This window comes from Capra hircus, chromosome 23, assembly GCF_001704415.2.
Source record: "Capra hircus breed San Clemente chromosome 23, ASM170441v1, whole genome shotgun sequence".
Classification (NCBI taxonomy): Eukaryota; Metazoa; Chordata; class Mammalia; order Artiodactyla; family Bovidae; genus Capra; species Capra hircus.
The window spans coordinates 28922631-28947852 of NC_030830.1; the positions used below are offsets into that span (position 1 = coordinate 28922631).

The 25222-nt window shown below is 44.0% G+C and overlaps 1 protein-coding gene across 2 annotated transcripts in view; it reads left to right on the plus strand.

The window, feature by feature from the left end:
• PLA2G7 (phospholipase A2 group VII) overlaps nucleotides 1-25222 on the plus strand; it is a 33080-nt gene that overhangs the window by 985 nt on the left and 6873 nt on the right. Inside the window, exons 2-7 of one of the 2 annotated variants that reach the window (XM_018039171.1) lie at nucleotides 11694-11836; nucleotides 17522-17643; nucleotides 18094-18238; nucleotides 20131-20224; nucleotides 22708-22776; nucleotides 23769-23895. In XM_018039171.1, the coding sequence (XP_017894660.1) occupies nucleotides 11728-11836; nucleotides 17522-17643; nucleotides 18094-18238; nucleotides 20131-20224; nucleotides 22708-22776; nucleotides 23769-23895 (666 nt within the window). In that variant the 5' untranslated portion in view covers nucleotides 11694-11727. Of the gene's footprint in view, nucleotides 1-11693; nucleotides 11837-15736; nucleotides 15854-17521; nucleotides 17644-18093; nucleotides 18239-20130; nucleotides 20225-22707; nucleotides 22777-23768; nucleotides 23896-25222 lie in introns of those variants that run through there. The other variant, XM_018039172.1, reaches the window with a different exon arrangement.

Genomic DNA, 25222 nt, shown 5'->3' on the forward strand with positions numbered 1-25222 from the left:
TTCAGACCTGTGTTTCCCGGGAAGGTTGCGGAGGTGAGAGGAGGGAAGAGGGCGCGGTGCGTGGCTGTCCTTGAAGGACTTAGCTGATCAGGTTCTAGACGGGTTTATGTTAACAGGTCAGTCTTGCAAAAATTACCTTTGACCCCAGTAAGAATGCTGAGCCAGGAGGTTGGTCTCTTTGAGTAGGAGCTGGAACTGCTTCAAAGTGTTGATAGTTACGGAAGCCACTGTACGTGGTCTTGGGATAACACCGAACTCGGGGATCTGGGCATTAAGTATTGGCCTGGACCATACGAAGGGGAAGGGGCAGGGGAAGGGAAAGGGGAAAGGGATGGCTTTCTGGCCACCAGAAGGCACTGGTGAGCTGCCAGCATTCTCCGATTTCCTCGCGAAGGGCTTTCTGGTGGACCTGCTGAAGCTGGTGAGAGAGCCCTGTACTTGGCCTTTTCTCGCCCTCTCTGCTACTCGTCGCATATCGGCGCTGAATATCACCCCCATCCTCGGCCATTTGTGCAAGAACTCCTGTCACGGCTGAGGTGATGATGCTTTTTGTGTAAATGGACCTTCTTACTCAAGCCGTTGAGGGTGAAGGACTAGCGGAGTTGAGGGGGGCAGTGATTACTTTGGTTCAGCCACTCCTTTTACGCGGGCTTCCCTGGTGGCTCAGTTGGTATAGAATCCCCGGGGCAATGCGGGAGACCCGGGTTCAGTCCCTGGGTTGGGAAGATCCCCTGGAGAAGGGAAAGGCTATCCACTCCAGTATTCTGGCCTGGAGAATTCCATGGACTCTATAGTCCATGGGATCTCTAAGAGTTGACTGAGCGACTTTCACTTCACTCCGTTTACAGCTGAGAAATTATCGCTGAGGTGTGAAAGAGTTTGCCCAGCATCTGGAGGAGTTTCCAGCAGACAGAACCCTGGGCAACTGGTTCCTCATTTCTCCTCCACTGTGTATCTGTACCTTTTAAACTTCAGTGGCGAGGAACACGTGTTCCATCACCCAGTTAGCTTTGTGATCCAATACAGTTTACCACCGTCTTTGAGGCTCTCCGTGTAAAGCATCAAGGAAAGAGCTAACTAGGTACCTGGGCAACTGGAGTGGGCCCTGAGAATGCCAGCTGGTGTTAGGAGTCTGTATTCCTTACCTTGACATCTTAGAAAATGGATATTTCCTGAAAACAAAGACCATCCTGAGGTTATTTAGGATCATTCGGAGGATCAGCCTGAAATTTTTTTCAAGACCCTTTTGATAACTGAGGCCAGACTTCTTGACACATTGAGAAATTTCCATAAACGTGATCATTGAAGACAAAGTAAGGAGTGAAGAAAAGCTGAAGGGAACATTTAGCTCTAAAATCATACTGTTCCAGAATTTCTAGATCTTTTTTTTTTTTTTTTTTTTGCTTTCACTAAGAAAGCAACTCTTTTTCTTATTTAGAAAGGCTAATCATATCCATTTGTCAGTATTTTCAGCAGTAAGGAAATTAGTTTAAAAACATATAAATGTAAGTACAGTCAGCAGTAACTGCTATGAAACGGTTGTGAACATGCAGAAAATGTAGGCTTTCCTTTTACCAGAACTTCCAGAATTTTGAGAAAGCTTTGTAGTTTGAAGGGACAGGCCGTGGATTCTTACTGCCTTTCTCTATGAAGCCAAGCACCTGTTCAGAGTCCTGTCCTTTGCTCCACGTTACAGGGATGACTCATAACACACTAATAGACACAGTCTAATAGTCTCTATATATAAGCTTGTAATTAAAAAATAAATAAACATAGCAGTTGAGGAGAAAGAAAAACTCTGCTATCTAAATAGGTATCAATTGAATTAAGTGGGCTAGTTGATTCCTAGTACAAACTTCATTCATCCCTTCATTGACCTCAAGAAATCTTTACTGAGCACCAACAACATGTCAGGCGCAGTGAGTATAGCAGTGCGGTCTCTTTTCTCATGGAGTTCACTTTCTAGAACCAAGGGATGAGCAAGGTCAGTTTGGAAAGGACTAGATGTTTTAAAGCAAATGGGAAAAAAATGCTGTAACAGAGTACTGGTGTGTGTGTGTGTATATATATGTGTGATGGGCTTCTGGATTGGGTTTTTTAAAGAGACTTTCCTGAGAGATGGCTTTAGGATGAGCCTCCAGGGATGGACAGGCAGTTCTGGTGGAGAGAACCACAGGCACACAGGGCTGGAAACTAGCTTGATTTGGTCCAGGCATAGCTGAGGGCAGTGAGTCTGCAGAAGGGAAGGAGGAGGGTGGCAGAGGCATGAGGCTGAATCCAGGTCGGGCAGAGACTTGGAGGCTGAGGTGAGCAGTTTGGACTTTGTTTCAAGTGCGGTGGGTAGCCTTGAGCGGAGGCAAGACTTGGTAGATTTACATTTTTCTCAAGGGTTCCTCTGGGAGTCTGTGGAGGATGGGTAATAGGAGGAGAAGAGGAGAGGTGATGAAACTATCTCCAGGTATATTTATTATGGAGATTTACCAGAGTGTGGGAGCAGTCTGTGTTTTGGGGCAGTATGGGAAGTCACTTCATGTTTCTGTCTCAAATTTCCCATCTGCATAGTGAGATGGCATTGCTCTGTGTGGTCCACTCATCTTGCAAAAACAAATAAGCTAATGAATATGTTCTTTAAAGTAAAGCAGTCCTATTTGCAAAGCAGAAATAGAGACACAGACATAGATAACAGCTGTATGGATACCAAGCAGGTAAGGGGGCGAGTGCGAGGAATTGGGAGATTGGAGTTGACACTATACACTATTGATATAAAATAGATAGAATAAAATGGATATAAAATAGATACTGTATATAAAATAGATAACTAATGCGCACCTACTGTAGAGCACAGGGGACTCTGCTCAATCCACTGTGGTGACCTGAATGGTAAGGAAGTCCAAAAGGGAGACAATATATGTATAAGTGGGTTTCCCTGGTGGCTCAGCAGGTAAAAAATCTGCCTGCAATGCAGGAGACACAGGAGGTGCGGATTCAATCCCTGGGTCAGGAAGATCACCTGAAGGAGAAAGTGGCAACCCACTCCAGTATTCTTCCCATGGACAGGAGCCTGGTGGGCTTTAGCCTGGTGGGTTACAGTCCAAAAGGTTGCAAATAGTTGGATGAGACTAAGCACAAGCACCTGTGTATAGTATGGCTGATTCATTTTGCTGTACAGTAGGAACTAACACAACATTGTAAAGCAGTTGTACCCCAATAAGAATTTAAAAATGAAGTAATGTAAGATCTTGTTACTATTCTAATATGCTAATATTATGCTACTTTGAATTCCTTGTGCTTCATTTGCCAAAATTTTATACCAGTTTCAATGTCTTTTTCTTTATTCTTTTCAATAAATATAATTTACTAAACATAAAAAAATATTTTGCTCTGCTCAGGGTGTTGAAAAACCTAAACCAAGAATTACTAATGAAACGTACCATCATAGAAGGCAGGGAAATTAATGCTAACATGATAGCCAGTTTGCTTTTTAAACATATTCCATCAAAAATTTTAATGTGGGATAAAAGGTAGTTTATTAAACTGATATTCAGCATAAACTAAAATTCAGAAATGAGCAATGATGGTCAAAAAGCACCAACATCCAGTTATAAAATATATAAGCCCTAGGGATATCACATATAGCATGATGACTATAGTTAAAAATACTGTATTGTATAGCCAGCTTACTTTTTTATTTAATTATTTTTTTATTGGAGTACTGTTACTTTATTTTAGCCAGCTTACTTTTAAAACCTTAATGTGATCAGATAAAATTCAGAATAGAAGCTAGACATGGAAACTTTTTTTTAATTTAGCAGACTTATCTTTGTGCTGGATATGGCTGGATACAAATATGTTTGTGTGCAAAGATCTGTTGCCAACTGAAAACCTTTACATGACAGCAGAATTTCTGGAGGGGGCTGGGAGTCAGGGCTGAATAGGATTATTTCCCTTAGCGAAGCGGCCTCTCTCAGAGGAAACTCTTGAATTTTCCCTAGTTGATCACAGTTTCTGGGGGCCAGGCAAGAGTTTCAAAGTTGTTTACCAGCTGCGGTAGGCCTGACCTTCTCAGCAGCCAGACAGTTGGGAAAATCTGTTTCTCTTCCCTGCCTCATTTTGACACGCAGCATACTAGAAAAAAGGTGTCTGTCAGAGGGAAATAGAAGCCTTTCCTCATTTACGTCTTGTGCAATGCAGTTCTTAGTGACTTAGTGGTTCCCCAGTTAGCTTCCCCTTGCCAGACCTTATTAATTATTGATTGGTCGGCTCATCTGAATATCAGCTTCAAGTGGCCAGACTGGTGATTCAAATTGCAGACAAGATGTGACTGTAATTCTAGAATCTGTACGCTTTCTCTCCTGCGTTATTTACTATCAGAGTTCCTTAGGGTTGAGGGTGGTTAGGGCATCTTTAAGGAAGATGTTACAGTTTCTCCCAGAGGCCACAGCATCTTCTGTTTAACTTATATAGTGCTTTGAAATATTGGATTAGGTGCTCTTCTTTAAAAATCAATAGGTTTTACATACAAATATGATTTTCTGGCTTTAACTGAAAAAAAAAATAGTGAAGATCTGGTAACTTGAAGAGGTCATTCCCACATTGACAGCAGCCAACTGGGATACACCTGGACCCTTTCAGATGACCCCATCTACTGCAGCCCCCACCACTATTTTCTCTATTACACAGGGTCCGTTGAGCTCACTTAAGTTACCTAACTGGGAGCCCTAGGGTTAGGGTTATCTAGTCTGGCCTGTCCAATTCACATTCACCCTTATCCAGCGCAGGAATTCCTTCTCCAGCATGCTTGATGGTGTTCCGCAGTTGTGTGCTTAAACTGCTCCTGTGATAGAGAGAATGTGGTACTTGTCGAAGAGCTCCAGCTAACAGAGTTCTACAGTCTGGGTCCACGTAGGACTCATCCCTTTTCCATAGAACTGTAGCTGTCATGTGCCATCTGGGTTTCCCCCAGCGTAAACATCCCTATTTCCTTCAACAGCTCCCCATGTGACTTGTTGCCTTGTTCCCTCATCTGTCTGGTTATTGCTGGGTTATTGTCCCTTTAAGTAAACTTTCATTTGTCAAAGCCTTTAAAGCTCTACTAGTTCAATGAGATGTGGTTTAACTGGCATGGAATGTACCAGAATGCTTCCAATATGGCTGCAAAGGGCCCAGAGATCTTAGATAACTTAACCGTTTGTGATTTGAAAACCACAGAGGGCAGCAGACATCTGGATATTTGCAAAGTGGAGGCAAACGAGCTCCCGTGTTCTAAATATGAGTAGAATCACGAAATTGGTTCCACAATGGGGAACTGCTGCTTCTTTTTTTTTTTTTTGGCCATATCTCTTTTCTTAGGTTGTGAAATGATTGCACAAGAATTGTATCAGCTGTGCCCAGGATAAGAGGCTTTAGACTTTTCTGCAGAAGTGACTTGCATATTATACATTTGTGATAATGTCCATATTAAGTTTTGATTCTATTAGCTAATATGGTAGAAATAAAACAAATTAGTAGAGCAGGTATTGTGTTTTCTCTTTCCTAGTTTCAATAATAATAAGTATAAAGTAGGAAATGTTTGCTGATGCTTTTAAATGGAATTGTATATCTTTACTAAAGGTGAAAACTCAGAGTCCAGCTACACCCAAGGACCCCTACCTTTTTCAGCATCCCGGTATGGGACCAGTTAGCTCTGGTAGAATCCTTTTTTTGATAGCAAGCTCTCTCTACATTGTAAGGAATACATCATAAATTACTTGATTATGTTAAAAGTTCTTCCTTGTATTGACCAGGCATCTACCTTCCTATAGCCTGTTTCAGAATGGAATAAATATTCTTTATTGTTAAAGAATATGGTTTATTATTAAAGGATACGGTTTCACCCACATCCTTTTATACCAAGGTCTCTCTATCTCAGCATTCTTTGCATTTTGAGCTATAAATGTCTGTGTTGTGGGTCTGTCCTGTATATTGTAAGATGTTTAGCATCATTCCTGGTCTCTGCCCTCCAGATGCCAGTAATAGTCACCTCTCAGTTTTGACAACCAAAAATGTCTCCAGACATCGCCAAATGTCCCCTGGGGAATAAAGTTGCCCTGGTTGAGGATTGCTGCTGTAGTCTGATGTTCAAGCTGCCTTTAGCCTGTTTCAGAATGGAGTAAATATTTTTCTTCATCAAACAAGGATATAGTTGCTTAAAATGTCACTTATAGAAAAATAACTGAATATAATCCCATCTATGGTATTCCTTCACTGTTTGACATCTGAAGGGCTTCCATGTGTGTTGATTCTTCTAGAATTGGAATAAATGAAGGGGCATACCATTTTTAGGATTTTACTTCTCTGTGTATAATATTTGTGTGCTGTGCCTATCTCAGAAAAGTAGTGAAAAGATCAAAGGATATGAACAGTTGAAGTCTTGCCAGATTACCATCCAATAATCAGGATGCCTTTTATACCCCCATTAGAATCTCTGGTTTTGCTTTGGTAAATTTGGCACTGTTAAGGAAGAAATAAGTCCTGTGTTCCCAGCTTTTTGTTTACTAGTTATTGCTGTCTGTCCAGTTACATCTTTCTCAAAGAAAAGATAATATTGGCTGGTGGTGGTGGTAGTAGATTTTCATACATTGTGATTGTGAAGACTGTGTGTCACTTTGGATTCCCTGTTGTAAATGTCCAGAGTCAATATTAGACTTTTCAGGATCCTAGTTGGTCAATGTAAATACATTTCTAGCTAAGCTGTATCCCACAGTTGAGAAAAAGGCACTTTTCTGCGAAAAGAGGACTCGGAGAAATGAAAGACTTCTTATGAATTATTCCTCTGTGTTCAGATACTAGAGCCTTATGGTCATCCTCCCAAAGGTCTTAATGACCATCAGAAGATAAAAGAAGCCAGTGTCCCAGCACACCAGTGACTTAGAGCCAATTACAGTAGTTCTTTGTTTGGAAAAGCAAGAAGCACTGTTTTCCTTTTAGCAACATGGGAAGCTTTTGGTCATATTTACCTAAATTGTGTGACACCTCCACAGAAGATGGGTGGCTTCTTATAATAAAATCACATAAAAGAATGAAACAGCTTACTTTAAGAAATAAAGCTAGAGAAGTGAATCAGAAACCAGAGGAACATTGTTAAGGACCTCCCCCACCAAGTACATAGAAATATGAGAAATTTAAAAAGATGAAGGGTACTGGACCTTTAGTGGGAGCAGCTTCATTCCATTTGGGGGAAAATGGACAAGAACCCCTCCATGGGGTTTCATGTGCTTATGGTTGCTTAGTACATCTACTAAGCACGTGGTGCTCTGTAGATGTTTGAATGGGTGGATGGTTGAATGAGTGGTCTGGTGGATAGGCTGTTGTGGTTAAGTCAGCACCGTCAAAGGTGAACACACAGTCCTGTGGGCATTGTGGGAAGGAGTGGGGCTTCTGGGCAAGGGCATCATGGGAAGATCCCCAACTAGATTAACTGGAGAATAAGATGAAGAGCAAATGCAGTGACGCATACATATCACATATGGAATTCACTGGTGAAGAATTCACGTATCTTTGTAAATCTAAACCAGCACATACGCTGAATACTTAGATACACCTGCCTGCTTAGCAAGAGAGCTCAGAGTTATAGTTATTTGTCTTAAAGTAGATGGCTTCCCTGGTAGCTCAGACGGTAAAGAATCTGCCTGCAGTGCTGGAGAGCCGGATTCAATTTCTGGGTCAGAAAGATCCCCTGGAGAAGGGAATGGCAACCCACTCCAGTATTCTTGCCTGTAGAATTCCATGGACAGAGGAGCCTGGTGGGCTACCGTCCAAGGGGTCACAAAGAGTCAGACATGACTGAGCATGCATGTGCGTGCACACACACACACACACGGTTTTCCACACTGTTTCTAAGCGTATGGTTTTGTCTCATCTCCTAGATAAGGCAGACCCATGCCTGTGCATGCTTGCCATTATGTGGCCCAGAGTTCTCAACTGGGGGCAGTTCCTCCCTGCTGCAGAAGTCACTTAGCAATGTTTGGAGACATTTGTATTTGTCACAAGGGAGGGGGCGCTACCACTGGCATCTGGTGAGCAGAGGTCAGGGATGCTGCTAAACACCCTACGATACACAGAACAGACCCCATTCCCAGGAATTACCTGGTCCCAAGTGTCAATGATGGGCTTCCCAGTGCCTCAGCGATAAAGAATCTGCCTGCAATTCAGGAAACGTTGAGTTCAACCCCTGGGTCGGGGAAGATCCCCTGGGGGAGGGCGTGGCAACCCACTCCAGTATTCTTGCCTGGAGAATCCCTTGTACTGAAGAGCCTGGCCAGCTACAGTCGGTAGGGTTGCAAAGGGCTGAACACGACTGAAGCGACTGAGCACGCATGCGCGCACGAGTGTCAGCGATGCAGAGGGTGAGAAACCTGATGCAGCCGGAGCCTGCAGCACTCATGCTGTGTTGACAGCTGGGCAGGACACAGTTACCGGCTTTTGGATCACTGGGGTCTTTCTTAGAAGGTAATCTCGAGAATCTAATCTACTTTGCTTCCCGTGGAGCTAATCTTGTTTCTGGGGAAGAAGGGAAAAGGGCACTCTGCCGGCTTGATGGTTGGGCTCTTTGCTGGCATTTTCTCACCTCATCAACTCTACAAGATAAAGTTGTTTCTTTCATTTCAATGATTAGGTGATTTGGGTTCCAGATACCCAATGACTGGCCTGGAGTTGATCCTTCTGATTGCAAACTCAGGCCCTTCCCATTGCCCAGCTCTTCCCTGGTGGCTCAGACGGTAAAGCGTCTGTCTACAATGTGGGAGACCCGGTTCAGTCCCTGAGTTGGGAAGATCCCCTGGAGAAGGAAATGGCAATCCACTCCAGGACTATTGCCTGGAAAAATCCCATGGACAGAGGAGCCTGGTAGGCTATAGTCCATGGGGTCGGACACAACTGTGCGACTTCGCTTTCACTTTCCCATTGCCCAGGGGAATTTCCTGTCCAGATCGCCACAGGATCCACATTCTTCACTCCCCACCTACAGGGCAGGGCTCACTGCTGCTGCAGATCTGATGACTGGGTGATCAGGGGATGAGAGCTTCTGCTCTTAAAGTGGCCGCTAATTTACTGTGTTGTTCCTGCAAGTTGCTTCCCTTCTCTGGGCCTCAGTTTCTTTGTTTATAAAACAACAGAATTGGACTAATTAGTGTCTCCTAACTTCATCTGAACCAGAGTAGATTACCTCCATCATCATCTAGATCACAAAACTGGGCACACTTTTTTAAATTTTTAGATGATTTATATTTTTGTCTGTTCAGTGAGGCATGTGGGATGGGATCTTAGTTCCCTGACCAGGGATTGTAGCAACTGCGTCCCCTGCAGGGGAAGCCCGGAGTCTTAATCACCGAACCGCTGGGCAAGTCCGAAACTGGGCACCCCCCCTTTTTTTTTTTTTGGCTCTTTTTTGCAATGTATGGTCTCCCTAGTTGTGGCGTGCAGGCTTAGTTGCTCCGCAACATGTGGGATCTTAGTCCCATGACCAGGGATCGAACTCGAGTCCCCTGCAATGGAAGATGGATTCTTAACCACTGGACCACCAGGGAAGTCCCTATTTTTTTTTTAACAGGGCACTCTTTGAAGCATGTTTCTCTTTTGTTTGTCGTCCTACGCTTCATCCCATCCCCACTCCGTACCCACTCAGGAACACACACACTCTTTTCCACACACTGGGACTCCCTTAAAAGCCTAGTACAATGACTGGCTCATGGGTCCTAACTTGAAATTTTGAGAAACCTACGCCAGTTTTCGAAACTGAAACCAAAGCATACCTTTCTCCTAAAATTAGTGCTCTAAAGCAAAGTCTTCAATCTAACGTTATCCCTAAACTAGACCTAAAATATCTAAGGAAGTGGAAGTATTAGTTGCTCAGTCATGTCTGAATCTTTGCGACCCCATGGACTGTAGCCCGCCAGGCTCCTCTGTCCATGAAATTCTCCAGGCAAGAATACTGGAGTGGGTTGCCATTCCTTCTCCAGGTGAGCTTCCCGACCCAGAGATTGAACCCGGATTCTTTACTGTCTGAGCCACTGGGGAAGCCCAACGTATCTAAGAGGGTAGCTTATTTCTGGCAGGAAGCCGTCGATTTAGATTTAGTTGCTCAAGGAAAGAGCTAGGGTTTTTTTTTGGTTTCCTTTCTTTTTTCTTTCCTGCTCAAGTGATGCTTGTTCATTGTCGACAGATTAGAAAAGCGCATGTGAAAAAGGAAAACTAAAATCACCTGTAATCTTGCCCCTTAAATGTAACCATTGAGAATATTCTGGCTTTATATTCATCTAGACTTTTTTTTCCTATTTATGTATAAATGTGCATATTGAGCCTATATAGTGATTATTTTTTTCTCACATGCCTCAGAGGGTGGGACTGGATAGTGAAGTCACTGAAACCTACCAGTCAGTAGAGGACAGATAGTACCCCGATGGAGGCATGGCCTGAATGTGCTGGGCAAAGAGGTTACTGCCTTCTGTGCTCCCAGTGGCTCTGCCTCCTGGCTGTGCCCAGATGGGTGAGCTCTGCTCGCTGAGCTGGGAGGTGTCTTCTCCTTTTGCACCCTGGAGGAACCAGGTCAGAGATCACCTCCTTTCCTGTCCCAGGGAAACTTTGGTGATGGTTGGTAATGGCTTTGTGTAGTCAACTGGGAAGATCTCATTGAGAAGCTAACATGGAAGCCAAAACCTAGGAGTGAGGGAGCCAGTTATTTGGGTGTCAGAGCAAAGAGCCTTCCTGGAAGAGGGACACAGGTTCAGATCCCAAGGAAGAGTAGGGGTGCCTGGATGCCTGGAATGTTTGCTGGATGGCAAAGGAGGTGTGTGGCTACAGCAGGTATGTGGGTGAGTGTGCAGGAGGGGCTGGAGGAGGGGGTCAGATCTGGAGTCTCTCGGGTACACGCTGTAGAGCCCTTAATGTTACTTTAAGGCCTGTGGCTTGTGCTCTGTGTGATATGAAGTCAGCTGGGGACTTTGAGCAAGAGGAATGGCATTGTCACTCCAGCTGCTATATTGAGAATTGACCATAGGCTTTGGGGAAAACCAGTTGGAAGTTACTGCAAAATTCAAGAAGGAGATAGATGGTGGTGGCTTGGACCATTTCCATCACCCCAAAAAGCTGAGGGGGAAAATGTGCAAGGGGACAGATGAGGCACAGATCCAAGATAGTTTCTTGCTGATAAGATGTTAGCAAAGAGTCTTACAGTAATGTAATTTATTATTACCATGTTCCACTGACATTACTGGTTCCACTGACCTCAGCTTCTGCAATATGATGTTTTTACAAATATAGGGAAACATTAGCCAAAACATTGAGGATTTACTATGTGCTTGACAAGCCCATGTGTATGGTTATGATATGTGATTGTTATAATTATTACAGTTGGATGCTCTTCTTCATAACCCGACTAGACTGCTGCAAATTAGGAAACTAGTGGCCAACAACCTAATATTCCAGCCTAAAAATGTTATTTCTGGGCTCTGCAATCCAGCATGACCAAGACCCCTAACACCCTAGTGCCTCCCCAAAACCTATCATAGAAAATGCATGTGCCATTTTTTTTCCAAACGTCTTCTCCCTTCATAACCCATGGAATCATGTTACTAGTCCCTTAATCTCACTGATTGGTCAGCCTGTTTAAGTCCTATTTATTGCATGTCTGTTTTTCCATGTCATTCTTTGCCTTAAAGAAGGTTAAGCTGAAACGGCAGCTCAGCTTCGGAGATGTTACCGTCCAAATTGCATGTGCTTTTCTGCCTCTGCACCTGCCTTGCATTGGTTTATCCTTTTGACTGGCAAGACCTGAATCCAGTTGCCTATATTGAATCCCCAGGTAAGAGGTATATTTGTTCAAGGGCTTGAACTATCCACCTGTTGCCAAATTCGAACTGGCCCCAGGGAAGTTATGTGTGGGGTTGTCTAAGAAGATGCTGATGGAGATCCTTAATTCTCCTGAGGGAATGGAGGGGCCTCAGTCTTTCTTCTTCCTACTGAACCAAGAGAAAGAAGTGCCTTCTTCTTCAACATCAGGACTGCAAGACAGGGACTTCCCTGGCAGTCCAGTGGTTAAGACTCTGCACTTCTAGTGAGGGGATATGCGTTCGATCCCTGGTTGGGGAAGTAAGATCCCGCATGCAGCATGGCCAAAAGAAAAAGACTGCAAGACTGCTCAGAGGAGGCCTTTTCAAACAAGCTGGAAGCTCAGTTTGCAATCACTGGGGAGAAGGTCCACGCTGCCTTTTTCCTACATGACTGCCATGCCCTCTGGGTACAGTAACACATCTCCCCTGGAGTGCCCTCCAAGGAAACCCCAAAACTGCCCCCACGATGGTGAAGAAGAGGCAGGTGTCTTGATCAACAGGTGTAGTCCTGGTTGATGGTGGGGAGTCCTGGTTGATGGTGTTAGAAGATGGTGATTTAGAGTTTGGATGCAGAGGGAGACAACCTTTTCTATCTAATGACAGGGAAAAGCAGGGACCAGCAGGCACTTGGAGTCCCAGATGAGAATGGATGTGCATCCCTGCTCTTTCTTACCTTTTGTGGGGAGGGAAGGAGAGGAGGCGACAGAGGATGAGATGGTGGGATGGCATCACCACCTCAATGGACATGAGTTTGAGCAAGCTCTGGGAGATAGTGAAGGACAGGGAAGCCTGGCATACTGCAGTCCTTGGGGTCACAAAGAGTCGGACACGACTGAGCGACTGAGCAACAGTGGCAAAAGAAAGGAGGCGGAGGCTTGGCCAAGCCCAAGAGTGGTGGCCAGAATGGGACAGCCATCTCTAGACAGGGACATCTATGACCCCTAAAAGGACCTTGATTGCAAAGTGATTCCTTCTGGAGTCTTGAGAATTCTTGCTAATTCCAGAGAGTTGGGCTCAGGAATTTTCTCGTCTGTTCAGGTAAGCGGTGTTGGTGGCCTCTGAAAGGTACCATACTCTCTGTACCCACTGACCCGTGCACCTAGGGAGACATGGCTTCTCTGGGTCTAGCTGTGCAGTGTTGACGGGTGACTCCCGACTGTGACATTCACCAAAGATCTTTCATAACACAGTGCCTTACAAATCTGGCCCTGCTTCATAGCTGGGGAAATGAACACAACAGCGGAAGAGAGACTAGGTCTTCTATGTTTGCATAGAAATGGCCTCTTATCTCACAGGTCCATTCATGCAACAATACTTTCCAGAAAGGTGAGGCATGAGTCATACCTCTTTGGTGACTAACACAGAGGACTCATAATTAAGTTCAAGAGGCCTGCAGCCTGATTATATTCATTCTCTCATTACCTTACCTGTAGGTTGGAGACAGGTGGCATCTTACGTGATGAGCAGATTCTTTTACATCATGTGCTTTATACTGGTACAGGGTGGGAATTTCAAAACATGTTCCCTATTCCCCCATGTTTGAAAAAAACTTGAAAGCTGTTATTGAGCCAGCAGAAACTTGATTCATCTGTCATCCCAGCCCATTCATTCTAAACACTCAAAAAAGAATGCATGAATATGTTTTAAATTATTAGAAATAGTTTATTCAATAAAAGATGAAAGTAATATATGATTATTGGTATCGTTTGTACTAAATGAATACATAGAAAATATGGTCATATAGCTAAAAGGTTTATCAGCATGGCTAGAGATGTCCCATTTGTTAATGGAGGACATAAAACCATAAAGAGATGGTCATTTTCCTCACATTTGTACAATCCATCTCCAACCCCAGAAACAGACATTGGGACTATTTGATAAATGAACATCACCAAAAATGTATACTAAGATTAATAGCATACCATAGATTCTAATGCCTCCTATTAAAATGAAGTTGAAGAAAAATAGGAAGTGACATCTAAAAGTTCTGAACCATAAAACAGTATCATCTGGAGAGTGGCCACGCAACCTGGCAAGTCCCCTACCTGTCTCTTTTTTTCCATGAGGTGTGCTGATCGATGGCTAGAGAATGGGAAATCCAGAATCCTATCCATTAGCTATGGGCTGCTGAACATTTTCTCTTTTTTAAAACTTTACTGAAATGTAGTTGACTTACATGTTGTATTTAATTTCTCCTATACAGCAAAGTGAATCAGTTACACACACACACACACACACACACACACACACACGGCCCTCCAGCCACAGGGCCCTGGAGACCTATACTCAAACCCCAGGTCAAAGTTTTCTGAGACCTTCTCCGGGGTCAGGCGTCCTGGAACTGGCAGCCTTGCAGTGTCCCCTTGACCTGGGCTCCTGAATGCTGGATGAGGCTTTTTGGTAGAGCAGGTTTTAGAGGACCAGGTTACTCTGAGGTGAGTGGAAAGGTTCCCAGAGCCTGGGTGGAACTGACATCTCATAAGAGGAACCTTGTGCAACATGGAATCTCCCCATGGCTCTAGAACTGAACACTCAATTCCAGAGGTAGTACCTCCCAGGCAGCTGTGGGTTCTCTGGAGCTCCTCACCAAACTGTGGTTTGAGTCCCTGTGGCAACACCATGGTTCCTGTGGGTGGGGGCTGCAGGAGAATCCAGGCTGCTCGTCACAGGCCTGCCCTTCTGTCCTCCGGACTTGAAGTCTTGCTATTACGTCGTGAAGGACCACTGAGCCGACAGTCTTAAATGGGAGAGAAAAAGCTTTTTGTAATTCTAAACAGACCCTAAAATGTTAGCCTTATAGGGAAAGCTTTTTAAAAAATTGTTTCAGAGGAAATGCCTTGGATTTTGTAACTATACAGAGAAAAATGGTATGATCTAGTGTGCGTGCCTGCCAAGTTGCTTCAGTCTTAGCGTCTGACTCTTTGTGACCCCATGGATTGTAGCCTCCAGGCTCCTTTGTCCACGGGCTTCTCGTCTGCCTCCTTCAGGGGGTCTTCCTGACCCAGGGATTGAACCCGCATCTCTTATGTCTTCCGCAGTGGCAGGCAGGTTCTTTACTACTCGCAGCACCGGGGAAGCCCATGATCTGTTGTAGATCTGCTAAAACTCCTCTTTGGGCTTGAGTTTGGGTAACCAGAGTTCGCTAACTCTAGGGAAGGGACAAATAACCTCAGTTGTCTGCCTGTTATAGGTGGTGGTCATAACACACCTGTAAGTCAAGTCAGGACACGAGTTTGAGTGAGTTCTGGGAGTTGGTGATAGACAGGGAAGCCTGGCGTGCTGCAGTCCATGAGGTTGCAAAGAGTTAGACACGACTGAGTGACTGAACTGAACTGGTCAAGTCAAGCTACCTTGATTTATATGATCACTTGATCCTTAGAGCTGTCCTGATGGCTGGCCAAGTGACTGTATCCCCACTTTACAAATGAGGATCAGAGAAGGGGGTAAGGTGCCAATGACAGAGCAGCATAGCTTGTAAGATGTACAAATGGAACCCAAGATAGCATCACTTGGCTCCAGCACCAGGGTCCATTCATCTCAACCACTGCCTTCCTTGGAGCTATCTCCTACAATTCGAACATGAATTGCTGACTGTGTGTCAGGCCAGGTGGTCTGGTACCTTAGCCCAGTGCTTCTGACAAAAGGCACAACTTTTCAGATTCAGTAGGATTGAGATGAGGCCTAAGAGCCTCATTCCCAATCTTCCATTTGATGCCAGTGATGCTGGTCTATGGACCAACTTGAAGTTGCAAGGCCTTATGAGTTGAAAGGCTCATCACTGGCAGGTGTTTCACACACCAGTGTGGAGGATGTAGATGACCTTCTTCTCATAACTCAACACCTTTCTGAGAGATGCCGTATGAAGTCAGATGCCATACATAGCATAGTTCGCCGTGTCTACGCGGCAGAGGCAGAATGTGATAGAAAAGCATGAAAGACTGTCCAGCAAAGGAATCACCTCTCACAGTCCAGAAGAAGGAATGGAGCAGGTTAGTTGAATCTGGAAAAGTGAGTCAGATGCATTGATATTTGGTCTCATCATGCTGAAATTAAATGTGGACTTGATTGTGGGTTAGAAAGGAGAACAGGTGAGACTTCAGGTGTGTTGAAGGGTTTTGGCGCCAGAGAGAGAAAATATTTCCAGAATGGGTGGATAAAAGAATATATGCCATAAAGCACTTAACAGAGACAGAAGAGACCCAGTGACAGTGTAAAGTTTAGTTCTGGTCATTTTCACAAATATTTATTGAACTCCGGTCATTGCGCCAGACATTGTGTTAAAGATCCGAGGACACAAAGATATGGATGCAGCTCTTATGAGATACTCTTAGGAGACAGAGTAGTAACACATAATTTTAGTCTAATGTGATAGGAAGGAAGATAAAAATATATATAGGGAATTTATTTAATACTGAGGGTGAAATGATTAAGTCTGGGGAATCAGAGAAGGTTTCAGAGAAGACCTGACATCCAATCAAGATGTTAAAGGTTGAATAGGAGTTTGCCAGGGATTTCAAATGCAGGGAACAGCATTTACTAAGGCACAGATGCAAGCAACAGCCCACTGTGTTGCTCAGGAGCACATAGAAAGGAGGTAACTCACAGGGAAAAAGAATCAGAGAGGGAAGCAATGGACCTTCAGATTACCAAGGGTTTTTCTCACAGTGCCCAGAACTTGGGGTTTAACTTGTACACCTATGAATCTCTCTGAGTTTCAATCCCCCAGTAGAGAAAAGAAGCCACCCCACGCTGGAAGGCATCGTAGATTTAAATATAACCTACAAACTGCCCTCCAGAAAGATTCCAAAACATGCTCTCTTCAAGGGAAAACAACTGGTGGAAGGAAGGCATTGAAGGATTTGAAGACTTGCCTGGTGAGATTCATACTTTAAATCTTTCCAGAAACTGTGTGAAGGACACTGTTGAAGGGGTCAGGATCCAAGGTGAACAGGATGTTCAGGAGAGATGGTGACTGTTGGATCAAAAGCACTGAAGGTGTAAGTGAGACAGGTGAACTAGCAGAGCAGAGACATAACTGGAGAGAGGATGCTAAGCAAAAACAAATGTTAGAAATTGGAACTTGGTTGGATGTAGATGGCAGGGGAGAAATAGTTAGGAGAGTAGCATGATTCCTAGGTTTCTGACCTGGGATCCCCAAGCTATGGAATTCTGGAGTGGCAGGCTATATGGTTGGAGGGTGAAGCTGGGGATTTGGGAGAGAGTCATGTAATTTCACTCTGGACCATGGGCTTCGCTGTTCCTGTGGGAAAGTTGTCAGATGCAGATATCCAGTGGGAAGGTGTGAGCCCAAATCTGAAATACCAGGTAAAGTTCATATTTAGGGAAAACAGATTTAGGAAGTGGTCTTTAATATGCTCTGGATAGGAGTAGCAGCTAAGAGCAAAGATACAAGGATTAGGAGGTGAGGATGATCTTCAGCATCTTAGGAGAAGAGGGATGTCGACGGCCATCTTTTTCCTCACCCAGTTCTTCACATACAGAGGGTCTTCAATAACTATTTGTGTATTTTACTAGTTAGTGAAGAAATGAAGGCCCAAAAACTATGGGTGGTCACTTGATTCCCTCCAAGTTTCTTGGCATAATCAAGTCTGGGGAGTCATGGATGACAAACAAAATAATATTGACCTGTTTTCCAGCATGGGTCAGTAAGATACAAGCTCTGATGGCTGCGGCAAACATTGGTCAATCTAAAATCCCCAGAGGAAATGGATCTTATTCCGTCGGTTGTACAGACTTGATGTTTGATTACACTACTGAGGTAATGTTTTAATACCATCTATCCTTATATTCTAATATTGAGTGTGGCTATAGTCCATAAGAAGGTTTTGAAAACTGACCCTGCTCTCACCTGGGAATGACTCATTTTGTCATTGGTATGATTTCATGGCAAGCCTTTGGCTGGTGAAGCCATTCCTCAGGTCACTGCTGTCTTCAGATTAACTTATCTGTAAACTCAGTTTTCCCCCCTTTTCTAATGTCTGAAACCAGGCTGCTCATACTTTCTTTTCATTCAAAAAGCATATTTTTCTCTTTCTATTCCTTTTGACTATATTCAATCACCATGGCAACTTATCCAAAAAAGCTCTCTGGACCTCTTCACCCACAATAGAGGTATTTGGGTCCCGGCTAATTAAATCTGCAAAACAGCTGTTGGAATAGGTTTGAGAAGCAACTTGACTAAAAGCACATTCGCTTCCTTCCTCTACAGGGCACCTTCTTGCGTTTGTATTATCCGTCTCAAGATGATGATCACTCCGACACCCTCTGGATCCCAAACAAAGAATATTTTTTGGGTCTTAGTAAATTTCTTGGAACACACTGGCTTATGGGCAAAATTATGGGCTTATTCTTCGGTAAGATTTCTGTTGATCCTGCTTTGTAAGCACTAGACTACACGGAAAGCTTGAAAACAGCAAGAGTTTCAGGCAGTTAAAGATCAAAATAAATTGTCTCCAGTCTAAACATCTCTTAAGATGACCAAGTATTTCTTAAAAGACCAGGTAACTATCAGAGAATCAAGGGCTCTAGTTTTGTCTGTTTTGAATATGACAGGGTGGGTGGAGGGAGTGAAGGTATCAGACTTTCAGACAGGCTCCAACATCTTCCTATGGGTGGTCGGATTTTTCCTTCTTCCATTCTCTGTGGGGGCAATAATGCGATGAGGACAGCAATTGGGCTGATGTGACCTCTCCTTTCTCCACTATGTGCTGAAGTGTGTTTTACAGTTGGGCAAAGAGACAAAGAAGGCAGAAGCCACCATACCTCCCCATATCCTAAACCAAGGAGTGAAAACTAATTTCTTATTTATCATAAATGAGGAAACTCCGCTCTCATTCCCATAACCACCCCCAAGGGGCCAGCCTCTCTCACCAAGACAATCCGATGTGGATTCATCACTTAGTATGTCTACAATTCATTAATATTGGCTTTTGTCCTTTATCTATCTCACCCTCTTGACCTGGTGTTAACTACATTTTCAAATTTCCCCCTCAAAACTACCTACACCTTTTGGCATTCGTTTTAAACGTCTCCTTGGAGTTTTCTTAATAGCCCACTTTATATGAGAAATGATGGACATAATTACACGTCTTCATGATGCTGAATAGTTAATAGGTCACTGCTATAGCAGTCATTACATTTGGTTTCTGTGGGCACATCTCCATTGTGTTGATGAGAAAGTGGAACACAAATAATTGATGATAATGATGACCATAATAAGTGGGAAGTGGAGGAAAAGACCATAGCCTCCATTTTGAGCCCTTTACTATGTGACTGGATAGGTATGCTTTACATATTGTTGTGGTTCAATCGCTAAGTCGTGTCTGACTCTTTGCAACCCGATGGACTGCAGCACGCCAGGCTTCCCTGTCCTCCACTGTGCCCTGGAGTTTGCCCAAGTTCATGTCAGTTGAGTCAGTGATGCTATCTACGTATGAAACTGAAGTCGCTCAGTCGTGTCCGACTCCTTGCGACCCCGTGGACTGTAGCCTATCAGGCTCCTCCGTCCATGGGATTTTCCAGGCAAGAGTGCTGGAGTGGATTGCCATTTCCTTCTCCTGGGGATCTTCCCGACCCAGGAATCAAACCCAGGTGTCCTGCATTGCAGGCAGGGAAGCCCATCTACGTATATTCCCACTTAAATATGATTCTCACCAGCCCCCCACGAGAGAGCTCTATTTTCCTTCATTTTACTGAAGAAGACTCTGCGGCTCAGCGAGTTCTCTTGACCTGCACAAGGTCAGCAGCTCCTCGGTGGCAGAACTTCATGCAAAGCCACATCTGAGGGTGAAGTCTAAGGTCTCTCCATCTTTCTCTTGACCTTGATCAAATTAGAGTGGGAGGAGTTTCCCATTTGAAGATTCTGAATCTCAGTATAATGCTCCTGAGGTTTACTGGTTGTTTGGTTTCAGAACATTCCCTTTGAAGTTTTGCCAAGATCTGGGATTGATGATAAGGAGCAGCCTTCCTGAACACACCTCTCAGTAGGAAATGTCTCACCTCAAGTTCAGAGCTGACAGTGAGAACTGATAATTCATGATCCTATGGTCTTAAGAAAAAAACAAGTGGTTCATGCCCATGCTTGGTAGTTTCTAGTAGGAGACTTTTTTTACATGAATTTATTATTGATGCATAAAAGAATAAATTCCATGGGTCAGGTTTTTATACTCAGGAGATGTAAGTTAAATTAACCAGCGATATTCAAGTCAGAAAAAGACACTCATTATCACCTCCCACTGCTCTCTAGGTTCAATGACAACTCCTGCAGCCTGGAATGCACCTCTGAGGACTGGGGAAAAATACCCACTAATTATTTTTTCTCATGGTCTTGGAGCATTCAGGTAAAGTGTCAAGAGGCTGAACAATTTTAGCCTCCAGGGATCAATGATTGAATGCATTCCCCCTCAAAAAAAAAAAAAAAAAATAGAGAGACAGCAGATTTTGGAGTGTCAGGCTGGTCCTTGTCCTGGGAGGACTTAGAGTTCCTTCAGGATTAGCTGTGATCTGCTCATCAGTCCTTAGCCCTGTCTTTTCCTGCCTCCAGCCCATGGAGACCAGCCTCACAATAGAGGAGAGGGGCGGTTGCAATTTGGGTGGTTGTCTTTCTATATAACAGTATTTACACTCTCAAAATCATTCACTGTATTAGTTCAGGTTCTCCAAGAAATAGACACCATGAGTAGATTAGCTGTGAAAGGCATGTATTGGGAAATGCCCATGAAGGATAGAAGGGAAGGAGCAGAGAAGATGGGGAGAGATTTCAGCCTGTGATGCAGGCTGGACAGTTAAGAAGGAGATAGGAAACAGAAGGACTGGATATGAAGGGTATGAATATGGTACAGTTCTAAGAAAAACTGGGCCAGACTGATGGGGGGAGAGCTTGACCAAGATTGGCTCATCAGAGTTCTGCATCTCATAGGAAGGGACCTATGGTAAACACACACCATGCCCTGTCACTGGAACCAACCTACAGGAAGCCTTGCTTTATTTGGACCCACTGGGGCAGGAGCTGGGTGGGCTCTAGTCAACTATGGTCTCTGGATCATGACAGGTAGCACGTTTTCATGGCTACGACCCCATCTACTTTTTTTTTTTACATTTTCTCAACTCCCTTCCCGTCTTCTGCCTCAGGTTTATAAGAATTTTAGAAAAGAAAAAGTGGCTTTTAGCTGGTTAAAAAAAATCAGGTAGCATCTGCAGTGAGAAATTTTCACTTGTTTAATTGTAGCCCAACTAGTTATTTGATTCCTATGAGACCAACGATTGGCATCTCAGACTTCGAGGACCACATTCAGCCTGCTCCTGCATCTGTGTATAAGCTTTCATCAAAACACCAGCCACACGCATTTACTTTCCCCATTGTCTCTTCTAGTCTTGTGCTACAGCGGCAGAACTGAGTCTGAGACAAATAACATAAGGCCCACAGAGCTGGAGGCAATTACTCTCTGGCTTTTTACAGAACAGGTTTTGCTGATCCCTGTACTAGACAATTTTTTCTTCCTGGGTTGGCCTTCCATCATCAGAAGAAAGCATGATACTCACCTACCTCCTTTTTTTTCTTAATGGCCATTTACTCTGGAATACATAATAGGCAGGAGTTCCCTTTTAATCCAGTGGTTAAGACTTTGCCTTTGAATCCTGGGGGTGCAAGTTCAATCCCTGGTCAGGGAGTTAGGATGCCACATGCCTCGTGACCCAAACAAAACAAAACAAAAAACAGAGGCAATATTATAATGAATTCAATAAAGACTTTAAAAATGGTTCATGTCAAAAAAAAAAAGGAATACATGATAGAAGAAGATTGTGCAAAACCAAGATGTGGAAAGATTCTAAATGTAGTTGCTTATTAGCACATGACTCTTGAACCATCTCACCTTGTCTAGCCATTTACCTAACAGCTGACTTGTGTTTGGTATTTCCACTGTTTTAGACATGGTTATAAGCACTGAACATGCGTTAACTTACTAAATCCTTATAATAATCCCACCAGGTCCCAGATGTTATAACATCGCCCTTCTGCGGGTAAAGAACCAAAGTAGAGAGAAGATAAGTGATTTATCCCAGGTAGACAGCTCATAAGTGAAGGAGCCAGGATCCAATAACCTGCAGTGGTCAGAGTGTAGGTCCTGTTGTCTTAAGCATCACATTGTACAACCTGCCTATGTTACGTATTTTCTTATCATGACCTAGTAACTGGGACTTCCCTGGTGATCCAGTGGTTAAGACTCTGTGCTTCCAATAGGGACATGAGTTCAATCCCTGGCCAGGGAACTAAAGTCCCCATGCCACTTGGTGTGGCCAAAAAATGGAAAAAAAAAAAAAAAACAACCCTTATAATTATTCTAAAGCCAAAACTTTATTATCTGTCCCCACCGATGAGGATAGAAATGGAGTAATGCAAGTATTTAAAGTCATATAACTAGAAACAGGCAGAGCCAAGATTTAAACCCAGAACTCTCAAAGGCAGTATTTACCATCACTGTACCAGTGTTTCTCAGCCTTGGTACCCCGGATGCTTGGGACTGGATCATTTCCTGTTGTGGAGGTAGTCCTGTACATCACAGAATGGTTTTAGCAGTATCTCTACCCACTGGATGGCAGTAATATACACGCCCCCCCCCACTCCTGATAATGCAAATACCTCCAGACATTGTCAAATATCCCCAGAGGACTAAAATCAGCCCCCTTTGAGAACCACGGCCCTATGCTTTACCCCAGGGCACGCCTGCAGGGGGAGTCCTGCCACCCAATTCCCAGGTTTTATCTGTGGATCCCTTGTGATTGTGACTGGTAGTTGGATGCTTCTCTCATTTTTGTTTTGAAGGACGATTTATTCTGCTGTTGGCATTGATCTGGCATCCCACGGGTTTATAGTTGCTGCTGTAGAACACAGGTATGTCGCTTGGTACGTGGCTGAGCTCTACCTTTCTTAAAGGTTTATACAAAGTACTGTTAGAGGGAATTCCTTGGTGGTGCAGTGGTTAGGACTCATTCTCACTGTCAAGGACCTGTGTTCAATCCCTGGGTGGAGAACTAAAATCCTATAAGCTGTGCTACTCAGCAGGAAAAAAAAAAAAAATACTGGTAGAATTGTCAACTATGATTACCCATGACTGAGAAAAAAAGGAGACTGAATTAGGTTGTCATGTATATAAAAAAACAGCTAACATTTCTCGAGCTCGTTTTCATATACTATCATTGGGTTCATCATTGCGTTCATTGAGTGCTGTGTTCATATACCATCTCATTTAATCTTCTTAACAATCCTTTAAGATGTTACTATCACTGTTTCAAGGGAGGCTGAATAAGAAGCTGAGGAAGGGTTCAGTTCAGTTCAGTTCAGTTCAGTTGCTCAGTTGTGTCCAGCTCTTTGCGACCCCATGAATCACAGCATGCCAGGCCTCCCTGTCCATCACCAACTCCCGGAGTTCATTCAGACTCACGTCCATTGAGTCAGTGATGCCATCTCATCCTCTGTTGTCCCCTTCTCCTCCTGACCCCAATCCCTCCCAGCATCAGAGTCTTTTCCAATGAGTCAACATTGGAAAATGTTGAGGTGGCCAAAGTACTGGAGTTTCAGCTTTAGCATCATTCCTTCCAAAGAAAGAAGGGTAATTTGCCCCAAACTACACAGCTAGTAAGTGGTGGTGCTGGGATCTGATTCGGGAGAGAGTGTTCAACTCCAGGGTCTCCCAGAATTATGAAGACAGAGTGCCTTCTTTACAGGCAACAATGTCTTTTTCTTAGAACTCCCTTGGGGCCTCTTTGATTAAAAAAAAAAAAAAGTAGAGTGGAAGAAGGGAAGTCAGAAAGAATCAAGGATGGGGGTGAGGAACACGAGAGGAACACGAGTGACATAAGTCATTGATTCTGTTTGTATCGTAGAGATGGCTCTGCGTCTGCGACATACTATTTCAAGAACCAGTCTGCTGTAGAAATAGGCAGCAAGTCTTGGCTCTATCTCAGAACCCTGAAGCGAGGAGAGGAGGAGTTTCCTTTACGAAATGAGCAGGTACGTTGAGGAAGAGAAGAGGTAGCGTGCTGACCAAAAGATGTAGGCAAAATGATGACATTTGTTTATTTAATTATCTCACATAGGGCAGACTGTGCCCCTAGGTCTCCTTACTTCCCATTCCCAAAAGATATGTCAGAAGGTTCCCTGAGTAATCAAATTCCCTTAATGAAGTACCTGGGTCACAGTAAAAACAAAGACCAACATGAAAATCCTAGGAGATGACTGAATATTCAGAATTCTTTTGTGTTAGAACTAAAGTCTACTTTTTACTGAGGTGATGCTATGCTACGCTATGCTAAGTCACTTTAGTCGTGTCCGACTCTGTGCGACCCCATAGACGGGAGCCCACCAGGCTCCCCCGTCCCTGGGATTCTCCAGGCAAGAACACTGGAGTGGGTTGCCATTTCCTTCTGCAATGCATGAAAGTGAAAAGTGAAAGTGAAGTCGCTCAGTCGTGTCCGACTCTTAGCAACCCCATGAACTGCAGCCCACCAGGCTCCTCCGTCCATGGGAGTTTCCAGGCAAGAGTACTGGAGTGGGTGCCATTGCCTTCTCAGACAGGTGACAGAGAATATTATTAAGAGTTTAGGCCTTAGAATGCAACTTTCTTTGTTTGAATCCTGATGCCATTACTCTGCAGGTGCAGTGGGCTTATCTTGGACAAGTTACTTATTCTTTTTGTTTTGTTTCCATGTTTTAGCTGTTATGAAATAATGAACATTAACAGTATCTCTTATGAGGCTTTGAGGAAGACCAAGTGAATTAAAGCATGTTATTTTCTACCTCTGTGCCAAGCTTCATGGCTTCCCAGGTGGCTCAATGGTAAAGAATCCACCTGCAATGCAGGAGACCCGGGTTTGATCCCTGGGTTGGGCAGATCCCCTGGAGGAGGAAACGGCAGCCCACTCCAGTATTCTTGCCTGGGAAACCCCATGGACAGAGGAGCCTGGTGGGCTACAGTCCATGGGGTCACAAAAGAGTTGGACACAACTGAGCGACTAAACAACAAGCCAAACTTTATAGTGGGTGCTTTTACATGTGTTATTGCATTTAATCCCACCTGCGTTTCACTGAGGTGGACATTATTATACAGTAAATGGAAGCTCAGAGAGGTTAAGCAAATCATCTGAGGACACACAGTGGGTAAGCAACAGAGCCAGGATTTAGACTAAGCGATAAGTACCTGCAAAGCTGGTGCCTGGCTCATTATGCTAGGCTGTGTTCTATAGGCAACCAAATTTTTGTCCTGTGTTTCACCCTCTACACAAGCTTTACGTGTTACAGCTCTTTACTTTGTCATGTCCTACTTCTAATCATCCTCTTA